The following is a 23,978-nucleotide window of genomic DNA, read 5'->3' as shown; positions in this document are numbered from 1 at the left end:
TTTTTTTTTGAAACCCTCGCTATGCGTGTTGAATACATAAATAAACTATCCTAAAGAGAAACAAGGAGGCAATTAATGTGATTCTGTGTGAACGTTTATAAACTGAATTAAACACATTAAAAATGCAAAGGCAGTGCTGCCTCGAAGAATAAAACATGTATACGTGGTATTAGTCATTTTGCATTTACTCCCCTCCAGTGTTTATATTTCCATGTATAAACTCATTTCACCATCTTACAGCTTTTATTTGTCAACCTGTAGAAAAGAAACCCAGATCTCCTCTGCACTTCACTGTGCCTCCATCAGAAATGAACTCCAGCCACAAACGTTCACCAATCAATAATCGTCATCTGTGCCGCGTAAGGGAAACCTCAAAGCCGCCATGTGAAAACCTAGAGCCAACAACACACCCACACACAAACATAAACACCTGGCCTGTCTTCTGTCCCCTCCACCTCCGTTTATGTGAAATGGCTCATTACCAGCAGACAAATCAATTGGCTCTGCTCTCTCAACACCCACTTGTGATAATAAGAGACTCTACAGACAGCCCACAGACTGGAAACACAGTGCTGCCCACCAGCTTGAAGCCAAGGTACACATCGATGAAAGATGAAGGAGAAGGAGTGACTAAGAGCAAGACGGGACTTTTGTCTGTGGATTATGTAGATCACATCAAAAGTTTACAACCAGCTCAACAATTATGACCACGAATTATATAATCTGTTTGGTTACATTTCCCTTTTTTTTTTTTTTTGCTTTCAGTTATTGGGAAAAGAGTTTTATTCATAATATCTCATTTATCTAGCTAAATTCACTGGTATTTCTTCAGTCATTAAAATGTCTAGAATGTCCAATGAAACCTGCTTATTTTATATGACCAACACTAAGCTTATTCTCTATTAATATTGCTACTATAAAAGTGTAAATATACCAACATATACATTTGAAATTTACAATGTACAAAATGGGATTGTTTAGTTTTGACTGAAATTGTTATTCATTGATCAAAATGATTATTCAGAAATAAAAAGGTTTTTAAGAGGGACAGAAGAGATGTCTTGGAGGACACTTCAAACTGAGTTACCAACAAACAGGCTTTATTTCCTAATTGAACCTTATTTGGGGAAAATAAGTAATTAACAGCATTGCTACTGCTGTGTCAGTAATTTATATGCTGACATTGTTCTTCTCTGGTTTGCAGACAGATACACTATGTCCTAGTTGTAAGGCCAGAACCGACATAAATATCCTGATATCTGTGGCATACTAAAACAACAATCATAATAAACATGCGTTTCCCTTTCCACAAGAACAATTCTTTATGCAAAAAGTGCCACTCTTTGCTTCTTAGATATTGAAGGTGAAAGTTTCAGCAGCCTTACCTTGACCGTCTTTCCTACTGATCTGGTGTGCTCTCAGTTCTTCTGACTTATAGAAATCAATACTGGCATAGGTGTTGAGGCTGGAGCCAGCACTGTTACCCATAGCACCTCCTCCAATGTTGTAGGCCGGAGAGGTATGCTCCACTCCAGCCTGAGGACTCTCCTTAACCGCCAAGTCAAGGTCAATATAGTTAAGGCCTTGTTCAGCAGATGAGGTGGAGGCTTGTGGTGGAGGTGTGGCAGACAGACTAGCTGCCTGCCCGGTCTCCCACAGTGAGCAGTCCAACCCATGCCGGTGGCTCGCTGCCTGGCTGCCCTCTGGGAAGAGGGAGGTAGAAGAGGATGCGTGGCGTGGTAGGGAGGGGGGTGAGTTAAATGTCTCTGAGCGGTGGCTCAGGCGTCCCGGCTGGTCACCTCGGACGAGTCTGCTGCTCCGTTCGGGAGATTGGAAGGATTTCACTGGGGAAAAACTCAAAGCAGTCTCCGACTCAATAGTTATGGGCTGCCCAGGGTGGAGGGCAGGTCTTGCTGAAATGCTGGGATCTGAACTGCTGCTGTCTGTGTGTGGCGTAGGGGCATCTGTTGCCATTGCTGCCTTCTTTACTTTTGTTCTGTACCCGGGGTTTCTCTCTACTGCCAGAGGAGAGGACGTGCTGTGTTCTTGTCGGTTTTTGGGGACAACAGCTGGTGAGCCCTGTGGGGTGTTGAATGTGCTTCGGACATGAGTCGGGGGTGTTGAGGATTTCCCTAAATCCATGCTCACGTACTCAGCGGAGGTGGACAATGGTGCGGAGAAGCTGCGGGGAAGGTTAATGGGATTATCGTGGCAGATGAGTGGCTGATTCAAGGGTCGAAGTGTTCCATGGATCACAGATTGTCCACGTTCAGACCGCGCACAACGTCCACCGTCGTACTTATTGTCCTCCTTGAAAACGATGCTGACATACTCACCAACGTTCTGAGACGGTGGCAGATTCTCCTTCACCCTGGGCAGAGTGTTTGCTTTAGCAATGTCTGATGACACGCTGAGGGGACGTCCTCTCCTTTGCTGCTTTGGACTTTTACTGCTGGACCCACGTTTTTGGTGGTGACGCCCATCTTTACACGTTCCTGCACTCTTGTGTTCTGCTCCAGTTCTTAGCAAACTTAACCCCCGCCCTGCTGATATGGACTTGTCTTCTAGGCTCTCACTGCTGGCTGAGCTGGAGGAGAAGGAAGAGGAAGACATGGAGAGTTGGCAGCCTCCTGCCGGGCCCACTGCAATTTTATTTCTTTTGCTGTATCCCACTCCCCCTCCCCTTCCAGCGCTATCATGCCCACTGCTGTCTTTTTTTCCTTCCCCTTTATTCAAGTCCTCCTCAAAGCGAGTATACAGAGTATGTTGATAAGCTCGGGGTAGGGAGAAGTAAGAATTGAACATTTTTGGTTGTAGTTGATGCTGCTCAGCGTGGGAAGGCGGTGTGCTGCAGGCAGAGCGGCTGCTGACGGGTGAGATGTTCATGTAGTCGCTGGCTGCCCTGCTCTCCATGCTGGCCCTGCTATCCCACATACCCAGTCCGTGCAGGTCTGTGGAGCTGCTGCTGTTCGGAGACATGACCATGTAGCCCTCTGAGCTGGGCTGACGGATGTGCTGAGGAGGGGACACACTGTTGCTGGGAGTCATGGCCATATACTCATCATCTGCCCCAGGTTTGGCACCGGTGTCAGAGATACCTATTGCAAGAGAGAGTGAAACAGGAGGAGATGTCACTCCAGGCAACATTGACATATAGCCGCTATCCACAGCTGCTGCTGTGTCCACTTCTCCTCTGCTTTTCTCAGCCCTCTTCCTTTTCTCTGCATCAAGCTGCCCACCGCCGACCGAGCCATGGTGCAGATCAGCTCTCTCTCTGTTAGTACTCTGTGACATGATGGCATATTCTTCATCATCCTCATCATTTTCATCTTTTCTATGTGGGACCAGTCGCTCGTGGGATGCCAAAGGCAGTGAAGCCCTCTTGCTTAAAAGTCTACGCTCTGCTTCAGACTCTCGACTGGATGAGCGACGCAGAATCCGTCTGCCTTTGGAGCGATGATGGGAACCGAGGAGTCCCTCTCGCTGTCCCATGACTATATAGCTGGAGGAGCCATCTCCATGCGCATGATGACCAGACAGACTGGGTATGAGCAGCGAGTGTTCACCAGGACTGGAACCATACTCATCTGAAGATCCGTAGTCGCTCGGCGAACCTGAAACAGAGACTCTCTGAGAAACACGTGGGTAGGAGCAGATTGTCATGGTTCCCACTGCTGCCCCCACCAGGCCACATTCTGAGCCGTGACCAGAGCTGGAGGACAGACTCGGAGCAGGGGAAGGAGTAGGGTTTGGTGTGTAACGTGCAAGGCTGAGGGTGATCTTGGCAGGGGTCGGGGCCCTGGTGGGCTTGGGCCTCAATGTTGGTGTAGTGGAACAGGATCCATTAAGACTCGGACTGGAGCTTGCCCACGTCCCTTTGGCACTGGCTCCGCCCTCCTCCGACCTGGCCCCGATGCTGGCTGTTCGCGCCCTTGGAAACCCGTGGCGTGATGTAGGTGACGTGCTCGTGCTGCTAGCCCCCGGTGTCTCGGTGCGCGCTCGCCTGGAGAAGCCCACCTGACTTGGCGGCAGGTTTGGATGATGACGACGGCTCGGGACACTGATGGGATTTGAAGCGGTTCCGCCCCCACACGAGGTTCCGACAGATTGAGATTTACTGCGCTGACGAAACTCCTCGCTCAGGGCCTTCATGGCCTCCAGCAGGGTCTCATGCATGTTCTGAGCCACCACAGAGTCATCCACCTGCATCCAGAACTCTCCCGGGCCTGTTATTGCCGAGCGGCCCACCTCGATGAAGAAAAAATTCTCTGAATGTCCACACCTGCGGACATTCATCAGCTGCAGGACCACAGCAGCCACGTCAGAGTTGAGTTTAACAAAGTTGACGGTCTTGTCAGTTAGGCACAGCCGGTAGATGCCCACCAAGTTCCTGGCGTGTCCGAGGCCTTTAGGCCAGACCTTGACCTGCCACACTTCCTTGAAGGTCGGAACAGGAGACGGAGAGCTACACTCTCCACTACTGCCATAGTCTTCAGGGGTTTTGCCTGGAAAGCAAAAACAGAGAATACAAAATTAAAATGATTAAACACATGCAGAATATTAAAATAAATATGAAAAACCTTGAAGGTTAACTAAAATCAACACCTTCCTAAAGTAATGGCTCAAGTCATTTTTTGAACAAAAGGATTTTTTTTTTCTTTTTGGCCTGGCCAGCTCCTGATGACCCTGGCCGCCTCTCATTTAGCGGCATCAATCTTTAGATCAACATATCTTGTGTTTTACTCCCACAGTCGTATAACATATGTCAAAAGTATGACTTTGGATGTTTTATTAATCCTCACTCACAAACATGAAATATTCTATATTTGGTTCAGTTTTGTTTTGTTTAAAAAGTCTCTGGAGATCAGTTTAAGAAGGTGTTGAAATACTCTTCAAATCTAAAAGGAGAAGGCAGACACTTATAACGGATATTTGGTTTCTCTTATAACACCTAGGATAACCATAAGCAGGTGTCTGAACTGTGCCAAACAGATCAGAACCCATTTAACCATTGATATGGCATTAATCAAAATAACACACCCCAAACTCAGGATTTTCCATTATTTTCAACATCTTTTTAAGCCATTTAGACATGATCAATAATGTTTAAAAGAATTACACGGAGTAAAAACCAGATATAATCACATCATCTCTCTTCAAATTTGTAAATTGAATACATTTATCACTAGATCTCGGTAAAAGACTGGCTACGTGCTACTGAGTTCCACCGTTATTCCATTAATTGCACAAAAGTATCCTAAGTATGACTTGATAAAATCATTGAGCATATTTTTTGGAAACTTGCAGTAGTTTTTTGAACACAAATCTCATGTTTTTCATAGCTTGTTTATGATATTTCCGGTTCAAATCCATCAATCAGGTGAACAGACAAACTGAAAAAGAGTACTTTGCCAGAGAAAAGGGGGAAAGACAAGCCATAGCTCCTATATCTTCACAAATGTAATTATGTATTTGTAAGCTTGTCTTAAATGTACAATCGTAAGTTCAAAAAGAAACATAACTGTCCAAATAAAGGGTTAAAGCTATTGCTCATAATTATTAAAATACAAGCAGATATAAAATGCATCCACTGAAAAGCAGCATGCTTTATTAATCAGTTTAGTGCAAATCACGTTTTTTTCCTTCCTCCTTACACTTGTCATGTTTATCTTTACTTAATTACTTGCAATTTCCCTGCTTTGCATCCATTTAAACACATCTCGTGTATTAGCAATGCCCACCACACAAATCATTATAATGCACTAATGCGCTTCAAGCTCTATTAGCAGGCCACATTGTGAAGAAGCAAACATTAAAATTACATGGCGGTAGACTGAGGACAGTATTTCATCCCTGAGCAGTGTACTCTGAACAAAATGGGGGTCCGTACTCTCATGTGAATCTGCTCAGGGTTCCACAACAACACGCTGGAGCTGGGCAAGCCCATCACTGAAATGCAAAGGGAGGAGGATGAGGAGGAGGGGGAGGATGAGGAGGATGGGTCGGGTGGGTCGGTGGGTGGGGGTGGTGGGGTTCTGGGCTCCGGCATAAGGATAACAACGTAAACACGAGGATAACCAACAGAAACACAATTTCCAGTGAGAGCGCACTGACGATGCCATGTCCTCCCCGCAGCAGCAGCAGCAGCAGCAGCAACAGCAGCAGCACCGTGTAACACTAATGTAGGTTAGGCGAGCGGCAGGCAGAGCTGTGCAGAAAAACAAAAACACGGGCTCCAGCGGAGTGCTCCGCGATAGGCTACTACTATATGATGCATCCCGAGGATGGTTGCTATATGCCCACTGCGCCATGCAAAAACACCCCGCCGTATCAAACTGCCTGCATTTCACTCACAACACGCGATGAACACATGCAATCACATGTATGAGCAATAAAATGCACAAAAAATATGTTGATTTTTATGTTGATTTTTTTTTTTTTTTCTGCTAGAAAACGACCCCGCCGGTTCTAATTGTAATAAAAGCAGCGCGTATTGGAAATGTGCTGCACAAACAGCACATGCCGCCCATAGCGTGTTGGTCTACCCCGATCAGTCGGATCCACCTGCCTCTTGGGTTGAAAAAAGAAAAGAAAAGAAAAGAAAGAAAAAGAAACAGGAAAAACACGCACAATCTAAATAGCGTCGCCGAGACTTCTACATTCAAACGAAATGCCCAAAACTGACGCGCGTAAAAATGTCCCAACAATTAAGAGATATGCGGTGCACAATCAGAAATGGCTGAGCCAAATAGTGTGTGGAGAACAAACAGCCTCGGGCAGGATGGGCCCGATGCAGAAACAGACAGTGGGAATTACATCCCCACTTCTGGCGTCTTACAGTTGCACTGGAGGTCCAGCATGGCTTGGTACCACTCGTCCTGGATCTCCTCGCTGTCCGCGGCGATGGCAAAGCTCTCGCTGCGGGTATACAGGACGATCATGTGCTTGTTCTTGGAATCTGCGCGCTTGTTGATGTTGAAGCAAGTCTCCAGGTTCAGGACTTTTTTGGGGACAGGTGATTTACTGCGGAATTTCTTCTCGTTCTCGTAATACTCCAGCCGAGCGGGTCCGTGCTCCGAGGCCGCCCTCAGCACGAAGAAGCGCCGGTGCATTGATTTATGCTTGCGGAGATAGCCGCTTTTCTGCACATCTTCATAGTTCTGCGGCTCGACTGCCTGGTTCTCCATGGCCAAGACAGGGAGGGTGAATGTGATCACAGCGAAATCTGCAGGGGGAAAAACTCAAGTCCATGTGTGCTCCTCATTTATCCATTGCGGCTACATCGCTCGTCTTGCCCGCGTCCACATTAAAGTGTCCAGCGTGTGTGCGAAGGCTCAGGATGGGAAAAGCAGCCCCAGCATGTTTTGGATGTGGTCTCATGTTGTGAATCCAGCTGCAGCTGCAGCAGGATCCGCGCACGGAGCGTGCACAGAGTCCACCGCCGCGCGCCCTGCAGCCCAGCCCAGATCCTCCAGTCCCACCACGGTGCAGTTCAGCTGCTTGAGGACGTCTCCTCCACCTGTCTGAGGGTGCCCACAGCCAGGCTGGACCACCACCGTCAGGCTGCACAGGAGAACCACGCTGCTTCCGCTGGGGACCTCCACAATAAAAGAAGGAGGCTTGCGCCTTATGGGATTCTCACTGACTAATGTCATAATGTGGGTTTCTGGTGTACGCTTAATTATCTATTAACTACAATGTACCCAATGTTATCTAGTTGTGTACATGGCAAGAATGTGGACTTCAACTTCAATTCCAACTATATTATTTGTCTGCTGAAGGGCAATTTGTAGTGCAGCCATTGTAAAAACACAAGGAAAAAAACAGTTAAAAGAGTAAAACAATAAAATATCACACAAATCACAAGATAGGCAGGGTCATCAGCGTCAATCTTGGTCATTTAGTCAGGTGTAGTTTAGTGCAAACAGTTTCTCAGTCAGCAGCGTCTCGACAGGGTAGAATAAAGTGGCAGCAAACGGGATGAAGTGCAGCAGCAAAAACACAGTGCACATGGGTTCAAATGCCAGCCTGGTCTTTATGTACGGAGTTTCCATGAGCTCCCTGTGTCTGTGCGGGTTTGTTCCAGGTACCCAGTGTTCTTCCCATAGTCAAAAGACTGAGTTTAATTGGTGACGCTAAATTGCACCTGTAGGTGTGGATGTGTGTGGTTGTCTGTCTCTCTGCGATGGACTGGTAAACTATTCAGGGTGTAATCAACTGGGATCCACGCCAGTGCCCCACGACCCCGAACATGTTATGTGGTATAGAGTATAGATGGATGAAGGAATGAATAATTATTTTTGCTGTGTGCACAAAAAGTGCTTAACATGACAACACTCTGCATCTCGAAACACGCTTGATGCAGCAATTCAAAATATCCAGTGCAATTTTAGAAGAAGAGAAAGACATGGTCCATTTATTTAAATGTATTTTCAATTTATGAGACAAAATGAAAATATTGAGGGAGAAACTAAGTATTCCCAAAGTTTTCAAGCATTCTGACACTTTAGGACAGATGATCAAAATTGAAACATTTGAATTAAAATAATCGATCTACATTTCAAGAAAGAAAAAGATTTTTGATGTAAACTTAATGCAACTGCAATTTTATCTCCTTTGTTGTTGGATTCCTGAACAAACACATCCCTTCCCAAACCCATCCTGAACAACTGTCATGTTGCACTGACCTCAGCAGTGTCCACCCATCAAGGTCACAAACCTCGTCTTGTTGTGAAAGGCAGCTTGCTGAGCTTCCGGTCTCCCCCGGCCTCGCGCCGGCTCGCTTGACGGAGCTCGTGTGAGACTGGCACCGGCTTGGAGGTGCCAGTCAAATGCCAGGGGGGCTCGAGGGCTGATGAGGTGCGTGGCGGAACACAGTGTTCAGTCCGGGAACTCTTGGTTCGTGATCATGCAGACGATCCGGACACTTTGCCTCTTTTTACTGAGCCGTTATTAATCCGCTGGATGTCATAGCTCGCTCACTGTACAAAGACAGGAGGAAAACAACTGCAGAACATGCTGTCTGACAGGCTGATGCAGCTTTATCTCACCACATCATGGGGGAAACTACCGTTAAATGAGATGCAGTTGTCAAGTGCATTCATACTTAACATGAAATAATGCTCAATAACCATGCAGGCATCATGGGCACGTGGTGATCACAATAAGCTTTTTTTTTGGAGGGGGGATTTAGGAACATGCAGTACTTGTCTGAGGGGGGGAAAAAAACAAAAACTGTGTTACTATGTGTCGTGTAATTTAGTAGTGAACAAATTTCCTCCATTATCTGGCGCAAGAAATCCCAGGTTGGATTTATGTGAGCGTTTAGTAAATGTAATTTATTTTATAATATCAAAATAAGAGTCAAATATACTCGGCAGCAGGTTATATCCTGCAACATATTAAATAAATTGCCATATTGTTACACAGGATTTCCTGTCTGAAGCAACAAACAGTGGACCAGACCTGCAGTGAAGCGCTCCATGTGGTAATGGTTAGCCTTTTAATGAGGACTGAGGTGCTTTTTATGATGGCTGATATTATGACACACACACATAGGGAGAGAATATCCACTTATGACTATCACATATCAACACTATTCATCATCACGAGCAATAAAGAGTGTGGAAAAGGAGAGCCTCTCACGCTGTGTATGATACAGACTGTGGTTACATCTGAGGGGTGTGATTGCACCACCAAAGTGCCAAAAAAGGTTTGGCATAGCAACCTGTCAAAGTGATCAGATTGTCCTCATGGCAACCCCTGTTAGTGGCAGAGAGGAGAACTGCATTTGAGCTGACATTGTCCTCGGGGATGATTCCTGCCGTAGCAGTGCAGGCACGATGTGCTCATGTTCTGATTTGGATAAGAACACATTTTTAATCATTTCACAATGTCACCTTACAAATGCCATCTCGGTGGATTTCAGATGCACAGAGCAAGATCAGTGCTTTGACGCCATAAGTATATAAATAAGCACTTCGATTCGTTTAGGATGTGTGATGGTGTTGCACAGAAGTTGCATTATGTAAAGCCATCCTTACATTTTCATTGGATTGTTCCACTACAGAATAAAGCAGAGTCACACCAGCCCAAGTGCGTAAAACCAACTCAAAGCTTGTCAGCATCTTTGGCTCGGGGACTTATGGTGAAGAACCGAGGAAAGACTCCCACTGAGTTACTTTGTCTGCAGATACATCAAGTATATCTTAGTGTTCAGCTCAGTTATATCTCTAATCATATGTGCTCATAGTAATATAGTGGCCAAGCCTGATAGCTGAGATAAGCCGCGGCCCCACCTGACCCTAATTTTGGCAGAGCAGGATCAACGATGGATGGATGGAATTTAATATAAACAGCTGACTTGTCATTTACCATAAGTTTTCGTCACCTTAACTGAACCCACAAATCCAAGCCTGATGCGTTTTTTTGGGGAGTGTAACAAACACAGGAGGACACATGTTTCACTATAGCCATAATTTATTTACAGAAACACGCTGAGATCACTTTCAAAATGAACAATGCAGTCCATTCAGTTTGATGAGATCTATCTATTTGGCAATTGATTAAAAATCTAGGAAAAGTAGGTCCTATAGCCGTACAGTCAAATTACTCATTTTGTTTTTAGATACCCATCAGAAAAAAGAAGCATTCAGACCGCTTTTCCATGTTGCTCATGTTGATTCAGCGCCCTGCACGTCGGTGTGTTAGTCGTGCACGAAAAAAAGCCGCTGCCAAACATTTCATGGTGTGAGAGCGCACACCGCAAGCAACCTAGTAATCAAGACATCAGATGTAAAGTTTTGTTTTTAGCGCATACACCCGATTTAGTGTAGGTCAGAAGTGGTCGGCAGTGAGCTGCCAAGGAAAACTGTTTACAGAGGAAAATCACCATCCAGAGATTGTCTGCCTATTTATTTCTGCTTCAATATCTGTGCCTGGGCAGACAATTAGCAAACCAACAGGGAGTGAGGAACAATGTGGTTTGCTTGCTTTGACAATGCACTGTGATTAAACCAGTGTGTTTTGTTGATGTCTCCTTTTGTGTGAGGGGTTTAGGGAACCCAAGCACAAAAAAAAAAACAAACAAAAAAAAACCGAAAAGAAAAGAAAAAGTCCCTAACCCTGTAGGACACACAGACAAACTAACTATATACACATTTACAGTCTGTACACACCCCCAAGCCAAAAAGGAGTGACTCAAAAGACTTCATCCCCCTCTTTTTTTTTTTTTTTTTTTACATACGCTTCCCCCATATGTGCTTCAAAATGACTTGGATCCCTTGGGGGGAGGGGGGGGGGGGGGCATGGGAGGTGAACATTTATTCTCAGAGGACCTTCAGCTGCTGCTGCTGCTGTTTCACCCTAGAGAGCCCAAACAGGAGATAATGGCTGGAAGAAAAAAACAAAAAAAACCAGACAGACGCTTTCCTCTCGAAGATGGAGAAACACATAAAAAGGCTCAATCAGCTGAAGCGCATTATTGGAGATGATCATTTCAGTCAATTGACTCGACGAGTCCGTGCACCAGAGCAGAACAAACATACTGTGTTAAACAAGGTCTCCCTGCTGCGGCCCTGTTGAAGACCCTCCTGAACACACAGGACAGTCATTCATGCAGGCCGCATGCTTGCTGTAATGGGCTCCATGTACTGTGAGTGAGACTATATGCTGAATGTGCATATGTTGGAATTGTTTGGGTCTCTCGCATGCGGCGAACGTCTTCAAAGAAATGCACGCATCATTAAGATGCATATGTAAAATCACAACGTCATTAGGGGGTGCGAATCAGACTGCTGATACACACAAGTCAGCCTTGGACCGACCAACATCAATTCAGTCAAACAGCTTTGTTTAAATGTGTCAATATTGTGATCGTTGATTTGTATTTTATCATAATTTTGCTGATGTTTTGGCCCCGATTTACTTTTCAATCTGAACTTTAATTTTAGAATTGGTATAAAACAACATCTAAACTAAACTCCTGTGATCAGATGGACTGATCCATCATGAATAAATAGAAGTATTGCTACTAAAACAAAATTCCTCGCAAGCGCTTTCGATCTGACCTATCCAGTGCTCTCCAGCTGAAATGACTGTCAAAATGGAATAATTCTTTGCTTTTACGAATGACAATCAGTCTATAATGAGCCTCGCGTCGACTCTTCTACAAATGAAGCGAGTAGCTGAGCAGTAACGGCTTCCACCAATAAGGTGCTCATGATCAAATCTCATCAACAGCTCTAAAATGCACAAAATTCAGAACTATTACATACAGTACATGAAGCACGCCAGCATCACACATGATGCTGCGATCGACTTTGTTGACACTTTTATCAAAACCCCCTGTTTTAGACTGTTCTCTTTAACAACACATTTTGGGCCCATTTGTCTCATATTCGCATCCGGGGACCTTTATTGTGGCACTGAAGTGCTAAAACTAGAAACAAAGGGAGTTCTAATATGCAGAGGGGGAAAAAAAGAAAATGTTGTATAGAAATGATTTGGACAAATTGTAAAAGTGAGAATTCCCATGTCACTTGTTGTGGATTTGATTTTGAGCATGGCGCCAATTATAGTTGCTGTTGGATGTTGCACGTTCAGCCCTTCATTCACACAGTTTCCCGGTGTGTGGTGTATCACCCGCGAAAGAATTTCACAGTGACAAACCACATTTAGCCCATCTTCTTTTGCCGATCCAGGAATTTTTGTCTCCTATCAACCGGGATCTCCTCTAAGGCGATACCATGATTGCTTCCCCTGTAGCAAAGAATGCAGGTTTTAATTGACCAGAACAGACCTCAACATGCAGCTTCTTTAAACTTCAACTTCAACTAACTAAACCTGAGTAATCTGAACATTTTCTTACCCTTGAGTGTCTGGAGGAATAGGCAGAGGCTTGTTGAAATCTTCTCTACCCACCAACCAGAACGTGTTCTCAATTCCTTTTCCCTGAAATAGAAATTTTTAAAAAAGTGATTCGTTTAAGGTTTTGATAACCAGGCGGGGCACTGGATCTCGTGTGTGTGTGTGTGTGTGTGTGTGTGTGTGTGTGTGTGTGTGTGTGTGTGTGTGTGTGTGTGTGTGTGTGTGTGTGTGTGTGTGTGTGTAGTATGGAGAGTTTGGGTGAAATGTTTTTTACCTTCAACTCCGTCATGCCTCTGACTGCAATTTTGTATCCCAGCTTCAAACTGTTCAGGACATCAACTGTGCTTTGGTTGACATGGATTCTGTAAGCTATGCAAACACAGGGGAAGCGTCACCTTTTGCTCAATAGCAGCAGCTTCAGTTTGAGGCCTGAAGGTTTTGCATGATTGCGCCTGAGAGGCCACGCGCTTCTAAGCCTGTCGTTTTGCTATTACACCACACGGTGGCAGTAGATTAAACCACACTGCGTTGCTTCTGAAAATAAAAATGCATCGTAGTCATCATGCCTGAGAGCACAATAGTTATTTTAGATGTGGTGCATCTGACTGAACAATGAGCTTTGATGGCCATTTATTTCCTTTATTACTGTAAGACCATCAGAGGCGCTTAAGCACTTGGAAGATATTTATTTCTCTTCCATACTTTGATTCACTGTGATTTTCAATAGTTTTTAATGCATGCATCATGCAGAAGGTAACTGAGGCCAGTAATTGACAGAATATATTCTGTAACTTCAATTTGGCCTCTAATTCTGCTGATACTCTTAAAGGATTAGTGAGGACTGCTCTCTTAAAGCCCAGTTTAACCTCAAGCAGCATGCACACTAACGGCCATACACCTGTCCATCCACCCGTGCCAATTAAAAAAGAAAAAGGAAAAAAGAAGAAGAGACAAACGCCTCTCGTTTCATGCGACGACTGACGAGATACTCACGCAACCCTGTGGACTCCATTCGAGATGCTGTGTTTACAGTGTCTCCAAACAGGCAGTACCGAGGCATCGTGAGGCCCACTACTCCTGCTACGACCGGGCCTGCAACACACACACACACACACACACACACACACACACACACACACACACACACACACACACACACACACACACACACACACACACACATGAAGTTTTCACCCTTTGTGACATGAATAATTAAACTTTAAAGACTGTGTTTTAACAGCTGTCTTTCTGGGGGGAGGGGACTTAATCTCTTAAAATATCATCAAATGGTCATAATTATTTCACCACTTGCACATGCACACAAAGAAGTTCACAGAATAGTGTACTTTGGGTTTCCAGCGTATGACGCCAGTTAATTGGATGACAGAGCTCTAAGTGGATAGTGTTTCACCACTCCAGGAATAAGTTCCAGACGAGGATAAAGGAGGTAAAAATACTTTCTTGCTTCATCAGCTTGAGCTCCTCTACTCTTTTCTTTTTATTCCCTCTACAACAAATGTACTTGTATCAACTCTGAGATGGAGGTCTTACTTACCAGAGTGCAGGCCAATGCGGATCCTAACCTTGAGCTCAGGCATGTGCCTCATTTTGAAGGTACCAATGCAGTGGAGGATGTCGAGAGACATGTTGGCCATTTCAGCAGCGTGGCGGCAGCCATTTCTGGTGGGGACTCCCGAGGCTACCATGTAGGCATCTCCAATAGTTTCCACCTGAATACCAAAGAGACGACAATCTGACCACATGTGGATACTGTAGAGCCATAGTGAAATAACTGTCATCGTAGTTGAGATATGCTTAACAAAATATGATACGGAAAAGATAACAGGAATAAGAGAGAGGAAATCCTTTTTGTTTTATCACAACTTGAGGTGACTATAACTAGATAAGACACACTGACAATTCAGAAGCAATATTTCATCACTATCATAACAGCAAAGAAAACTCTGAAAATAATGAGGTTGAAAGAAAGAGAAACAATAATAAATGGGATTCAAAATGGAACAAAAGTTATATTTCAAAATTCTTATATGCATATTTCTACTGTTATTTTGAGCTGATGGACCCGACGTGGCAACACTCACCTTATAGACATCATGCAGCCCAATGATAGCGTCGAAGAGTGTGTAGAGGTCGTTGAGCAGGTCGACCACCTCGATGGGATCACTGAGAGCTGAAATGGTGGTGAAACCCACAATATCACTGAAGTAAAGTGTGACCTCGCTGAAATGCTCCGGTTTAACGGGCTTGCCAGTCTTGAGCGCCTGAGCCACGGACCTGAAAGAAGAACACAATGACATTCTGAGATGATGAACCCCCCCTCAAAAAAAAAAAAACAATCCTGGCCCAAACATCAACTCAAGTACACTGAAAGCAACTTTGTCAAACTAATTTAGACCACGAAGAAGATATTCTTCTCTCCTAATGTGCAACTAGTAGTTTAAAGCAAGAAAAATAACTAAATAAACAAATAAAGAAATCAAGACGAGTGCTTTTAAAGCCCTCAATTGATTTCTTACTGTATTACCTCATATTGAAATGTGAAATAATTTCAGTGACACGCAGAGCATAGCTGATTTTGCTCAAGTAATGTTTGATCAGTGTCTGAAGAAAAGTTCTGTTTATAACACCTACCCAGCTATATTAGTTTTGGAAGTCTCACCATCCATCATGAAAGGAAAACAAAGACAAGGTGGCTGACCTGTCACGCGTACAGACATTTTTATAGATGAATATACTTCATTTATAATTCTATATATTATATGCGTATATCCTTAGGTATATATAGGTATATGTTATGTTTCTGTGTAATTTAAATAAATAGAGAACTCATTGGCACAACCTGACTGTATTTCATTCTATATTTTGTATAATTTAAAAGAAATTAAAGCAATTTGAACAATTATATGTTAGTGGCCTTGCCCTCCAGAAGAAACAGAAAGTTATACATTACAGGGATGAAAACCCACTGGTAATTATTTTGATCTGACCAGTAGCTGCAGTTTTTCTATTAAAGATTAAACATCATGTTACAATTTCTTATTTACCATACAATGATATTTGAGATAAACTAAAACGTCTGCACATGCAAATTGTTGCTTCAGATTGAAACATTTCCACAGCTGCTGCTCAAGGCACAAATATCACCATTATCATAATGTGAGGAAAATAATAAAAAAAAAAAATTGTCTTAACGGACACTTGTTGGTGACATATTTGTTATGTTATGATTTGTCTCTTCGGTGCCTGAGAATTACTGTTGAATTCCTTTTAGCGTATGTTAGGGAGCAGGCAAACACTGAACTGAGGCATTACTCTTTGACCTTTGACCTCCACGAGATTAGAAACCGCTTATTTTCAGTTTGGTGTGCGACTGAAGTTGTGTTGACGCTTGAAGACCTTTCGCAGGACTCATCAGCTTCGTCAGACACTCACTTGGGCAACATCTGGGCCACCAGGGCGTCTGTCTTCTGTCTCTCCACCTCCAACTCCTCCGTCCTCTCCCTGATCAGATCCTCCAGGTTCGAGGAGTACTGCTCCAACATCCGCAGCATGGAGTCGATGATGTTGGTCTTCTTCCCTTTAGTGATGCTCTTAAACTAGCAAATACATGGAGGTGAGCAGGAATTCATGCAGAACAAACCTCAAATTCGATAGTTAGCATTTTTACCTGTTTGAATATTTCCTCGAAGGTTGGCCTTTTGTCGGGCTCTTCACTCCACGCCTGCTTCATAACCTGTATGACATCCAGTGGCGCCTGGTCCACGGACACAACAGGCCGGCACAAGGGAGGAGGCTCTTTGAGCTTGTTGATGATCTCTGTCCAAAGAGGCACAAGCTTTTCAATGAGCGTTCGTTTGTGTGCTACCTTATTGGAATGACTGTATTTGTTTCTGCTGATATGAATACAACAGTTCAGTCCAAAGTGAATACTCTGCAGTGTTTCCTTGTATTTATCTTCGCCTGTAACAAGTGCCGTGTCACTCACCCTTTGCAGGCATGTCCAGCATGCAGAAAGGTGCGGAGCGAGAGATGACCTCCTGCGTGATGACTGCAAAACTGTAGACATCCCCGTAGAACGTGCCCCTCCTCCTCAGACTTGAGCTTCGCAGCATCTCAGGAGCAGTCCAGAGCAAGTCTTTGGATGGCAAAGATTGTGTAAATGGTTGAGAAATAAAATGCAGAGGCAGACTCACAAGCAGATTCTTGCAGAGGATGCACTTGGACTCACTTTCAGGCTTCTCCTCCTCCATGTCAATGCTTTGAGAAATTAGTATTTCATTGAATCCATAATCTGTCACTTTCAGCACAAAGCGCCCGTCGACCACGCAGTTACGGGACTTGAGTCGTCCGTGGATGACGTCACGATGATGCAGGTACTTCATGCCCTGAGGAAGGATTGTTAGAAATGCACGTGTGATTATCAACAAAAAAAAAAAAGAAAAAAAAAAGAAAACCGAATCATTCCAGTCATTTTATCTGCCTTACCCGAATCAGATCCATTAACAAGGACGACTTAAACATCCAGTCAAGACGTACATCTTCATTGCTGAGCAAATCCTCCAAGCTGCCCCGAGAGCAATGCTCGGTCACAATGCCAAAGACGCCAGAGTCAAAGAACAACCCCAGGAACAGATTGAGGTTCTCGTGTCTCATGTCTCTGAGCTGAAGTAAAGACAATGGAAACATTCAAGGTGGGTTGATAAATCACATTCTGATGGACAGAAACATTTTGCCTCAGTGAAGATTAATTTGTTTTCATTGTCAGTAATTATAAGATACACTGCTCTCAGTCCTAATGAGTATCATTCACCTTGACGAAGATATACTCTGTGCTGCCATTTAAACCAGATACACTTCCCGAGGGACTTTTCTTCAACCAAACCCAGTCGCCCTGGAGTGAAAACAAGGCAAAAAAAAATTCATCTGTGAAACCAATATTACCGTTTAAAACAGGATGTTATTGGACGTTACGTGTCAGATTGACCGCACCTCAAACACAGCAACGTTGGAACTGTCAGGTGTCGAAGCTAAGTAGCTGCGACCAGACACAGAGTGGTGAGGCGTCTTCAAATCCACCTGGCTTTTCATCATACTTTCATCATTAAGCTTCTGCTCACCCACAGAGAGTTCAAAGAAGACAGGTCAGCGTTCAGTAGACATGTACACAACCTCCATATTTCATAAAGGAACTGTGAAGTGCAGACAGACAGAAGAAACCACTACACTAAGCTCCTATTGCAGGGTCGACTCAGAACTGACCCGTTTGCTGACTTGAGTGTTGATGAAGACCAGGTCATCCAGGGTCAGGACGACCTTTGTAGATCCACCATTTGCTCCACTGCCTCCAAAGCCAAGCCCTACTCTTCCGTCTCTCCTGAACAGATTGAGGATCAGAAACATTCATATAATGACCTGAATATTACACAATCTTCTGTTCGTTTTTGGTTTTTCATACTTGAAACGCATGAGGATGTTGACTCCACATCCACTCAATGAAATGAACACAAGGAAGAGAAAGAAGGTCGTAACCGAATCCAGACCTTTGAGAAGAGAAGAGAGAAAAAAACCCAAACAAAGACATTGAGTTTGACAACTGAAGTATACATCACATCAACTCAGATGGATTTCCTTCAGTGACACAAGCAGCCCACTCACCTGCAGTACAGGCAAAGTAGGGGCTAAACCAGCAGCTGGAGTCTTTGTAAGGAGTGCTGCCTGCGAAATGGACGGAGCGGCCCAGATATTTCAAGCCCCCTGTCTTTCCATCTGTATGTGTGGCCTGAAGGACATGAGTTGAGTAGAGGTAATGACCCATTCCGCTGTAGTCCAGGACCACATAGTTGGCCTGCATCCCTTCACCATTCGTTCCTGCTCTTAAGTGCTGATTGAATCCTTCAAAATCAAAGCCGCCCTCGCTGGTCCCCAGGATCTGGCCCGTTACCCAGCGGCCCCCATTTGCTCGGGCCTGCTCAGCAGCCATGGCTGTGTAGTACAGCATGTTGTAGATGGTGCCAAAGAATGGAGAGACCTAATAGAGAAGACAGCAAAGAAGTTATTATTATTTTTTAACTCTTAAGTAAGTTGCTTCACAATTTCTAACTCTTAAGTTGTCATCATTCTCAAAGCCTCACCTGCTCTGGTGCAGTGCTGCTGCGTATTTCATGGCTGTCCTGAGCATCTTTGAAAGCTTCGTAAAAGTTGCGTTCTCCAGAGTCCATAGTGATGGTGAGGACTCCGTCAAAGGCTTTACGCAGCTTTGTGTCATTGCCTAGCATATAATACGGGGCGTCCTTGTAGGGTAGCGAGTACAGCAGTGTGTCATAGGGAATGAAGACATAGCCGCGATCGATCATGCGCATGGCCAAGGCTGTTGTCAGAAGTTGGTACTGTGCTTGTCCACCAATCAGGACAGAGGGCATACACATGATGATCACTGTCGAAAAGCAAGGTTCAACAATTTACTTGCAGGATTCACACGAAACAAAGCTTTGATTTAATCTAACCCTCCATATGTTTTAGTCTTACAGAAGTGAGACTCACCTCTGACTCGATCTGTTTCTCTCACTTTTCCCAGAGCTCTGCGGGGTCCATCCTTGCTGGTCTCCATTGTGACCACAGGGGTGACGGGCAAGCCCAGGGCCCGCAGCGAGGAGGCCAACTCCTGTCCTGTGGCCTCCCACAGATCTGTCTCCTCTGAGATTATGGCCACATGAGCCCACTGGAAGTATCTGAGCACTGTGAAAAGCACATGGGAGGACAGTGGCAGTGGCCTCTGGAAGGTGGGATACATCCCCCCTTTCTTGATGTCAGGTTTGAGGCAACCCCAGGAGAGAATCCCAGCGTCCCACTCCTTCGCGTACAGAGCTGCTGAGGAGCAGTAGCCTGGGTTGGCCGGGCCGAGGAAAGCAGCACCATAACCCTCTAGCTCAGCGAAGCGAGCCAGGGCACGAGATGACTTGCAGTCCTCACTGATCAGCGTGTAGTCATACCAGTAGCCTTTGTTGAGGTAGGGATCCTTGTTTATGCGAGTGGTGGCGAGTCGTGCAGCCAAGTCAGGGAGGGCTTTGGAGTATAAGAGGTCACAGGTCCAAGGTCCAACAAGGGCCACCTTGAAAGTGGTTGCCCCGGTGTGACCGGGAAATAGTGCGAGCATGACTAAGGGCAGAAGAAACCAGCTCCTACACCAGCTCCTGGTGTGTCTTACGGGTGATGATGGCAGCTGTGGTTTTGATGATAACAATTTTGACGACGGTGATGCTGATAATGACTCAAAATGACTACTTCCTTTGAAACTGCTTCCGACTACAGTCCGTATATGTGTTTTCCTCTTCACCTTTATGGAGCTGTGCTCCCATCGTGGGTGGTAGGACAGGTTGTGCAGACGAGGGTCTCTGTGACTTGCCATGCTTTTCACGCGGCTATTCTGAAGCTTCAGAAGCGGAAGGCAAGTGGAGAGTTTAGAATGATTTGTATTGGATGGAGAGAGTCCTTTTCAACGAGACTGTCTCTCTTGGCACTCTTCAGGCCTCTAGTCCGAAGCTGGACAGGCAGCGACACAACCCCAAGCCATCACTGCGTCTGGAAAACAAGAGAAACGGTGGCAAGAATTAGACAACTTGGCGCAAAAGCCTTTAATGTGATCTGTGTTTACTTCCTTGGCGATGTGGTACACCTGAGGACATCTCAAACATTCTCCAGGAAACAAACATGATCCTTGACCTGAACTCACATTTCAGTGAAGCTGTTTTGTTGAACAGTATGTGATGTTGAATCTTATCAGCATCCATCTGTCCTGTCGAGGACATGGCGTCCAGAGTTGCTGTGCTTTTCCTCTGAGAATTAATAGTGTGTGAGTAACAAGCGGATTAGCTTTGCCAAGGCCAATGGCGTTTATATCGAATGCCAGGTAACGTGGAGCTAAATCTGGCCTCGTGTCTCTATCTGGACTTAGTATCTCCTTTCTAGCGTCAATCTCTCGAGATCCTCTGGGTCGGTCGTTCCTGGTTTCCACGCCAAACCCAGTCATCCTAATTCTGAATTTGTATCAACAGCTAGAAATATCTCAAGATTGGAAGGTTTTCTCGTACGATGAAGGACAATTTGAGGGATTTTGCACTGCTGATGTAGGATCCTTGAAATAGAAGTTTTCTGAAACTGTAAATTTAATATGGACTGAATACAATGAAATTGTTGAAAAAAAAAAAAGAAAGAATTGCTTTTCTAAATTTTGAGAAGCTTCATTTTACCTTGTGACCTAACCTTAGAAGTTCACAGTCTGTTGTCTTTTTCTGGCAAACACTTCAAATCTTTTAAAACCTTGTTTGTGGCAGACAGTCTGTTAAGTCTGTCCTCAGGTGTACTTTTTAGAAACCGACCGCCCTCCTCTGAGGTATCAGCACAGACAGCGGAGGCTTGGACTCCTGCCAGCTGAGAGACGCCTGAGGAGGAATTAAAGCCAGCAGCTGAAGCTAAGAAATCACTACAATATTGCAAATATAGTCAATGATCTAGGAAGAAAAATTGAACACAAATCTCAAATAAAGACAATTTAACCTACTTATCCTTGAAAAGTACTGAAGTTGTGTTAAATTGTCTGAAAAGAGAGGCAGGCGGTACCGAGCATGGCCATGTGACCTGGGCCGGTCCAGGCCTGAAGTTTTTAAGAACGCTTTTAAGGACATCCCATTGTTCACATTTTCATATACAATTAAGATTTTGAAAATGACGATGCTGAAGGGTTTTTATTGTCACATTGGTCAGCTGGTAAATTCCAGATGAATTATTGATTTTAAAACTATTTTTCCACTAGTTTCTTCATATTAGGAACATTGAGTAGAACAACAAAAAATCCAGTTAAGGGTTAATAAAGAAACTTTTGTCCACGGTACAAATGCTGAAAATGTCACGTGCCATCAAGTAAAAATCTCTGATTACCATAAAAACTTTACAGTTGAAAAATATATTTCTCTGTAGAGTTGCTTCATGGATCAAGTTTGACGGGCCTGTGTGGATGAAGACTCAGATATAAGTTCCTGCAACTTTTAGGGTTTCAAAAATTACATTTCAACAAGTCAACGTGAAAGAGAAAACGTTTTCCCTGCATGCCCTGCAGGCTGAAAAGAAAAACCAGGTAAGCAGCAAGTTGCAAGCCTCCTAAAGTGACTTATACTGACAGTGGCTTATCAGTTGTTAATAGGTTCAGAGGAACACTGACGAGAAAGGACTACCCCTCCTGTAATAATCAGCCACAAATGGGTCAAATCACATTGCATTCAATTCTGATTAAAAGTGATAAATGGAATAATAATTATAGATTCTATGGTGAATCTATGAGAGCTGAGACAGTCCTTGATGCACCGGTAGCCTCATCAGTAGAAGTTCCTGCAAATAAACTTTGACAGTGTGAGTAAAAGAATGACCTTGATTAGCAAAATAAAAAGTCAGAGAAAAGACAATCCAGATAAATAAAACACATTAAATAGGAAACAAGAAATGCTGACCTGGAGTTGTTTGTCTACATAGGAGCCATGTCAGGGTTGAAGCTTGTCGCTGAGTAGAACCATCCAGACTCCAAGTGGATTAAGAATGCTGAAGAACGCCGCGGGATCCGTCACAGAAGGTCTCGTCTCGTGGAGAAATACCATAAGTAATCCAAATGTCATGTGAAGTTTAAAAGATAGAAAATCAAAACACCTCCTTTCACATTCCAGGTCCCAAGAGACCGCATCAAAAGTGAAAAAAACTATCCATTTCCAGCAGGTTTGTCTTCTTCAGTTCTCTCTGTCGCCGTTTTGGACTGGGACCTGCCCCAAACCACCGAGCAACGGGACACAAGCCTGGTATGGAGTTTGGCTGGGTAAAAAATAGATTGGCAGGAGAGCTGGGAAGAGGCAACGGGTAAGAGGTAGGGGAGAGTGGGAAGGACTCGCAAGCTTTGACTTCTCAACCCTCTTTAGCTTTTAATCCAAGTTAGTGTAGAACGAGTGCTGTGTGCAGGGGGGGGGGGGGGGGGGGGGGGGGGGGGGGGGGGGCTGCAGGGGCAGACAACGAAGGTGAAAGTAGAAACACATTCACGTGCTTTTTATCTGCAGAGGGGATAACCCTGCATTCATCCATCCATCCATCCATCCATCCATCCATCCATCCATCCATCCATCCATCCATCCATCCATCCATCGATAGATAGTTAGACTGAGTGCTTCAAAAATCACTAGAATTACAGGAACATCATTAAAACAAATGTAAAACTGATGTTACAAGCTTTATTGATTGACAATTCCGTAAGGTGTACTGTTAATGTATAGTCCCATCATCATGGTCTTTTAGTGTGTGTTGTGATCTTGTGTGTTACGTTATGATTATTTCCCTCCCCAGAATCCCCTCTCTGCTCCATCCAGCCCTCCCCTCGCTCTTCCACTCCCCCATCCACTCCCATCTCTGTAGCATCAGTACCCACCCTGTCCAATCCACAGGGACGTTCTGTTTGTTTTTGTTTGTTTATTAATATTTTATTCTCTGTGTGTCATCCCTTACTCCCGCCATTTTATCCAGGACCGGCATGTCAACGAGATCATTTGATCTCAATTGCTAATTTTAAAATGAGTGTGTGTATATATATATATAAAACACTCATTTTCAAATTCCTTCAGCCCCCACCTCATCAAATGTGTGTGACCACATTTCTATAATATACAAGAGTACAGATATTCTGACTTATTCATGTGTAATCACCTCCATCTCCAGTGCAGTGACAATGAAAGGTCCCTGTGTCGGTGGCCTCATATAACCCTGATGCGTCTGAAATCCCTCACTCACTGCTCTGCAACTCCCCCGGTCCTCCTACACGTGCTAAAAGATACGAAAATGGATTACAGTGAAACGAACAAAAAAAACATCCTTGTGCAGGTGAAGCCGGTGCTTTCTGCTCTCATTTATCCACCTATTGTTTGGAATGATAAAAGATAACATCACATTCAAGTACTAAAAACCTCTTGTGCATTAATTTTTGTCCGGTTTACATTATTTAAGGCATCCTGTCCCACACAGTTAAAGGGTCAACCTATCACCTCACATAGATGTCAGAGTTATGC

At 44.4% G+C, this 23,978-nt stretch overlaps 2 protein-coding genes across 3 annotated transcripts; both read right to left on the bottom strand.

The window, feature by feature from the left end:
- Positions 1 to 336: 336 nt before the first annotated feature.
- LOC308121848 (insulin receptor substrate 1-B) lies at positions 337 to 7,187 on the bottom strand (the record flags this gene model as incomplete). The annotated part of the gene is made up of 3 exons (XM_080483374.1): positions 337 to 392; positions 1,386 to 4,505; positions 6,839 to 7,187. The coding sequence occupies 3 exons, from the start codon at positions 7,185 to 7,187 to the stop codon at positions 337 to 339; spliced, it is 3,525 nt and encodes a 1,174-aa protein (XP_080339500.1).
- A 3,277-nt stretch (positions 7,188 to 10,464) lies between these two features.
- Positions 10,465 to 22,703, bottom strand: gucy2d (guanylate cyclase 2D, retinal; the record flags this gene model as incomplete). Of its 2 annotated transcripts, XM_080483828.1 has the most annotated exons (19): positions 10,465 to 12,759; positions 12,869 to 12,951; positions 13,142 to 13,236; positions 13,861 to 13,959; positions 14,423 to 14,597; positions 14,970 to 15,162; positions 16,321 to 16,484; positions 16,556 to 16,704; positions 16,874 to 17,023; positions 17,117 to 17,273; positions 17,374 to 17,550; positions 17,699 to 17,779; positions 17,878 to 17,997; positions 18,148 to 18,262; positions 18,344 to 18,428; positions 18,544 to 18,916; positions 19,020 to 19,321; positions 19,429 to 20,466; positions 22,389 to 22,703. In XM_080483828.1, 18 exons carry the CDS (start codon positions 20,291 to 20,293, stop codon positions 12,675 to 12,677), a joined length of 3,468 nt encoding a protein of 1,155 aa, XP_080339954.1. In that variant the 3' UTR covers positions 10,465 to 12,674. The 2 variants fall into 2 exon arrangements, with proteins under 2 accessions (XP_080339954.1, XP_080339953.1); XM_080483827.1 differs by lacking the exon at positions 22,389 to 22,703 and having other exon boundaries at positions 16,874 to 17,273; positions 19,429 to 20,293.
- Between the last annotated feature and the right edge of the window lie 1,275 nt (positions 22,704 to 23,978).

The sequence above is a fragment of the Lipophrys pholis genome (genome assembly GCF_963383615.2).
Source record: "Lipophrys pholis genome assembly, chromosome: 16".
Lineage (NCBI taxonomy): Eukaryota > Metazoa > Chordata > Actinopteri > Blenniiformes > Blenniidae > Lipophrys > Lipophrys pholis.
The sequence above is the reverse complement of the archived record's forward strand: the minus strand, read 5'-3'. Positions and strand labels throughout refer to the sequence as shown.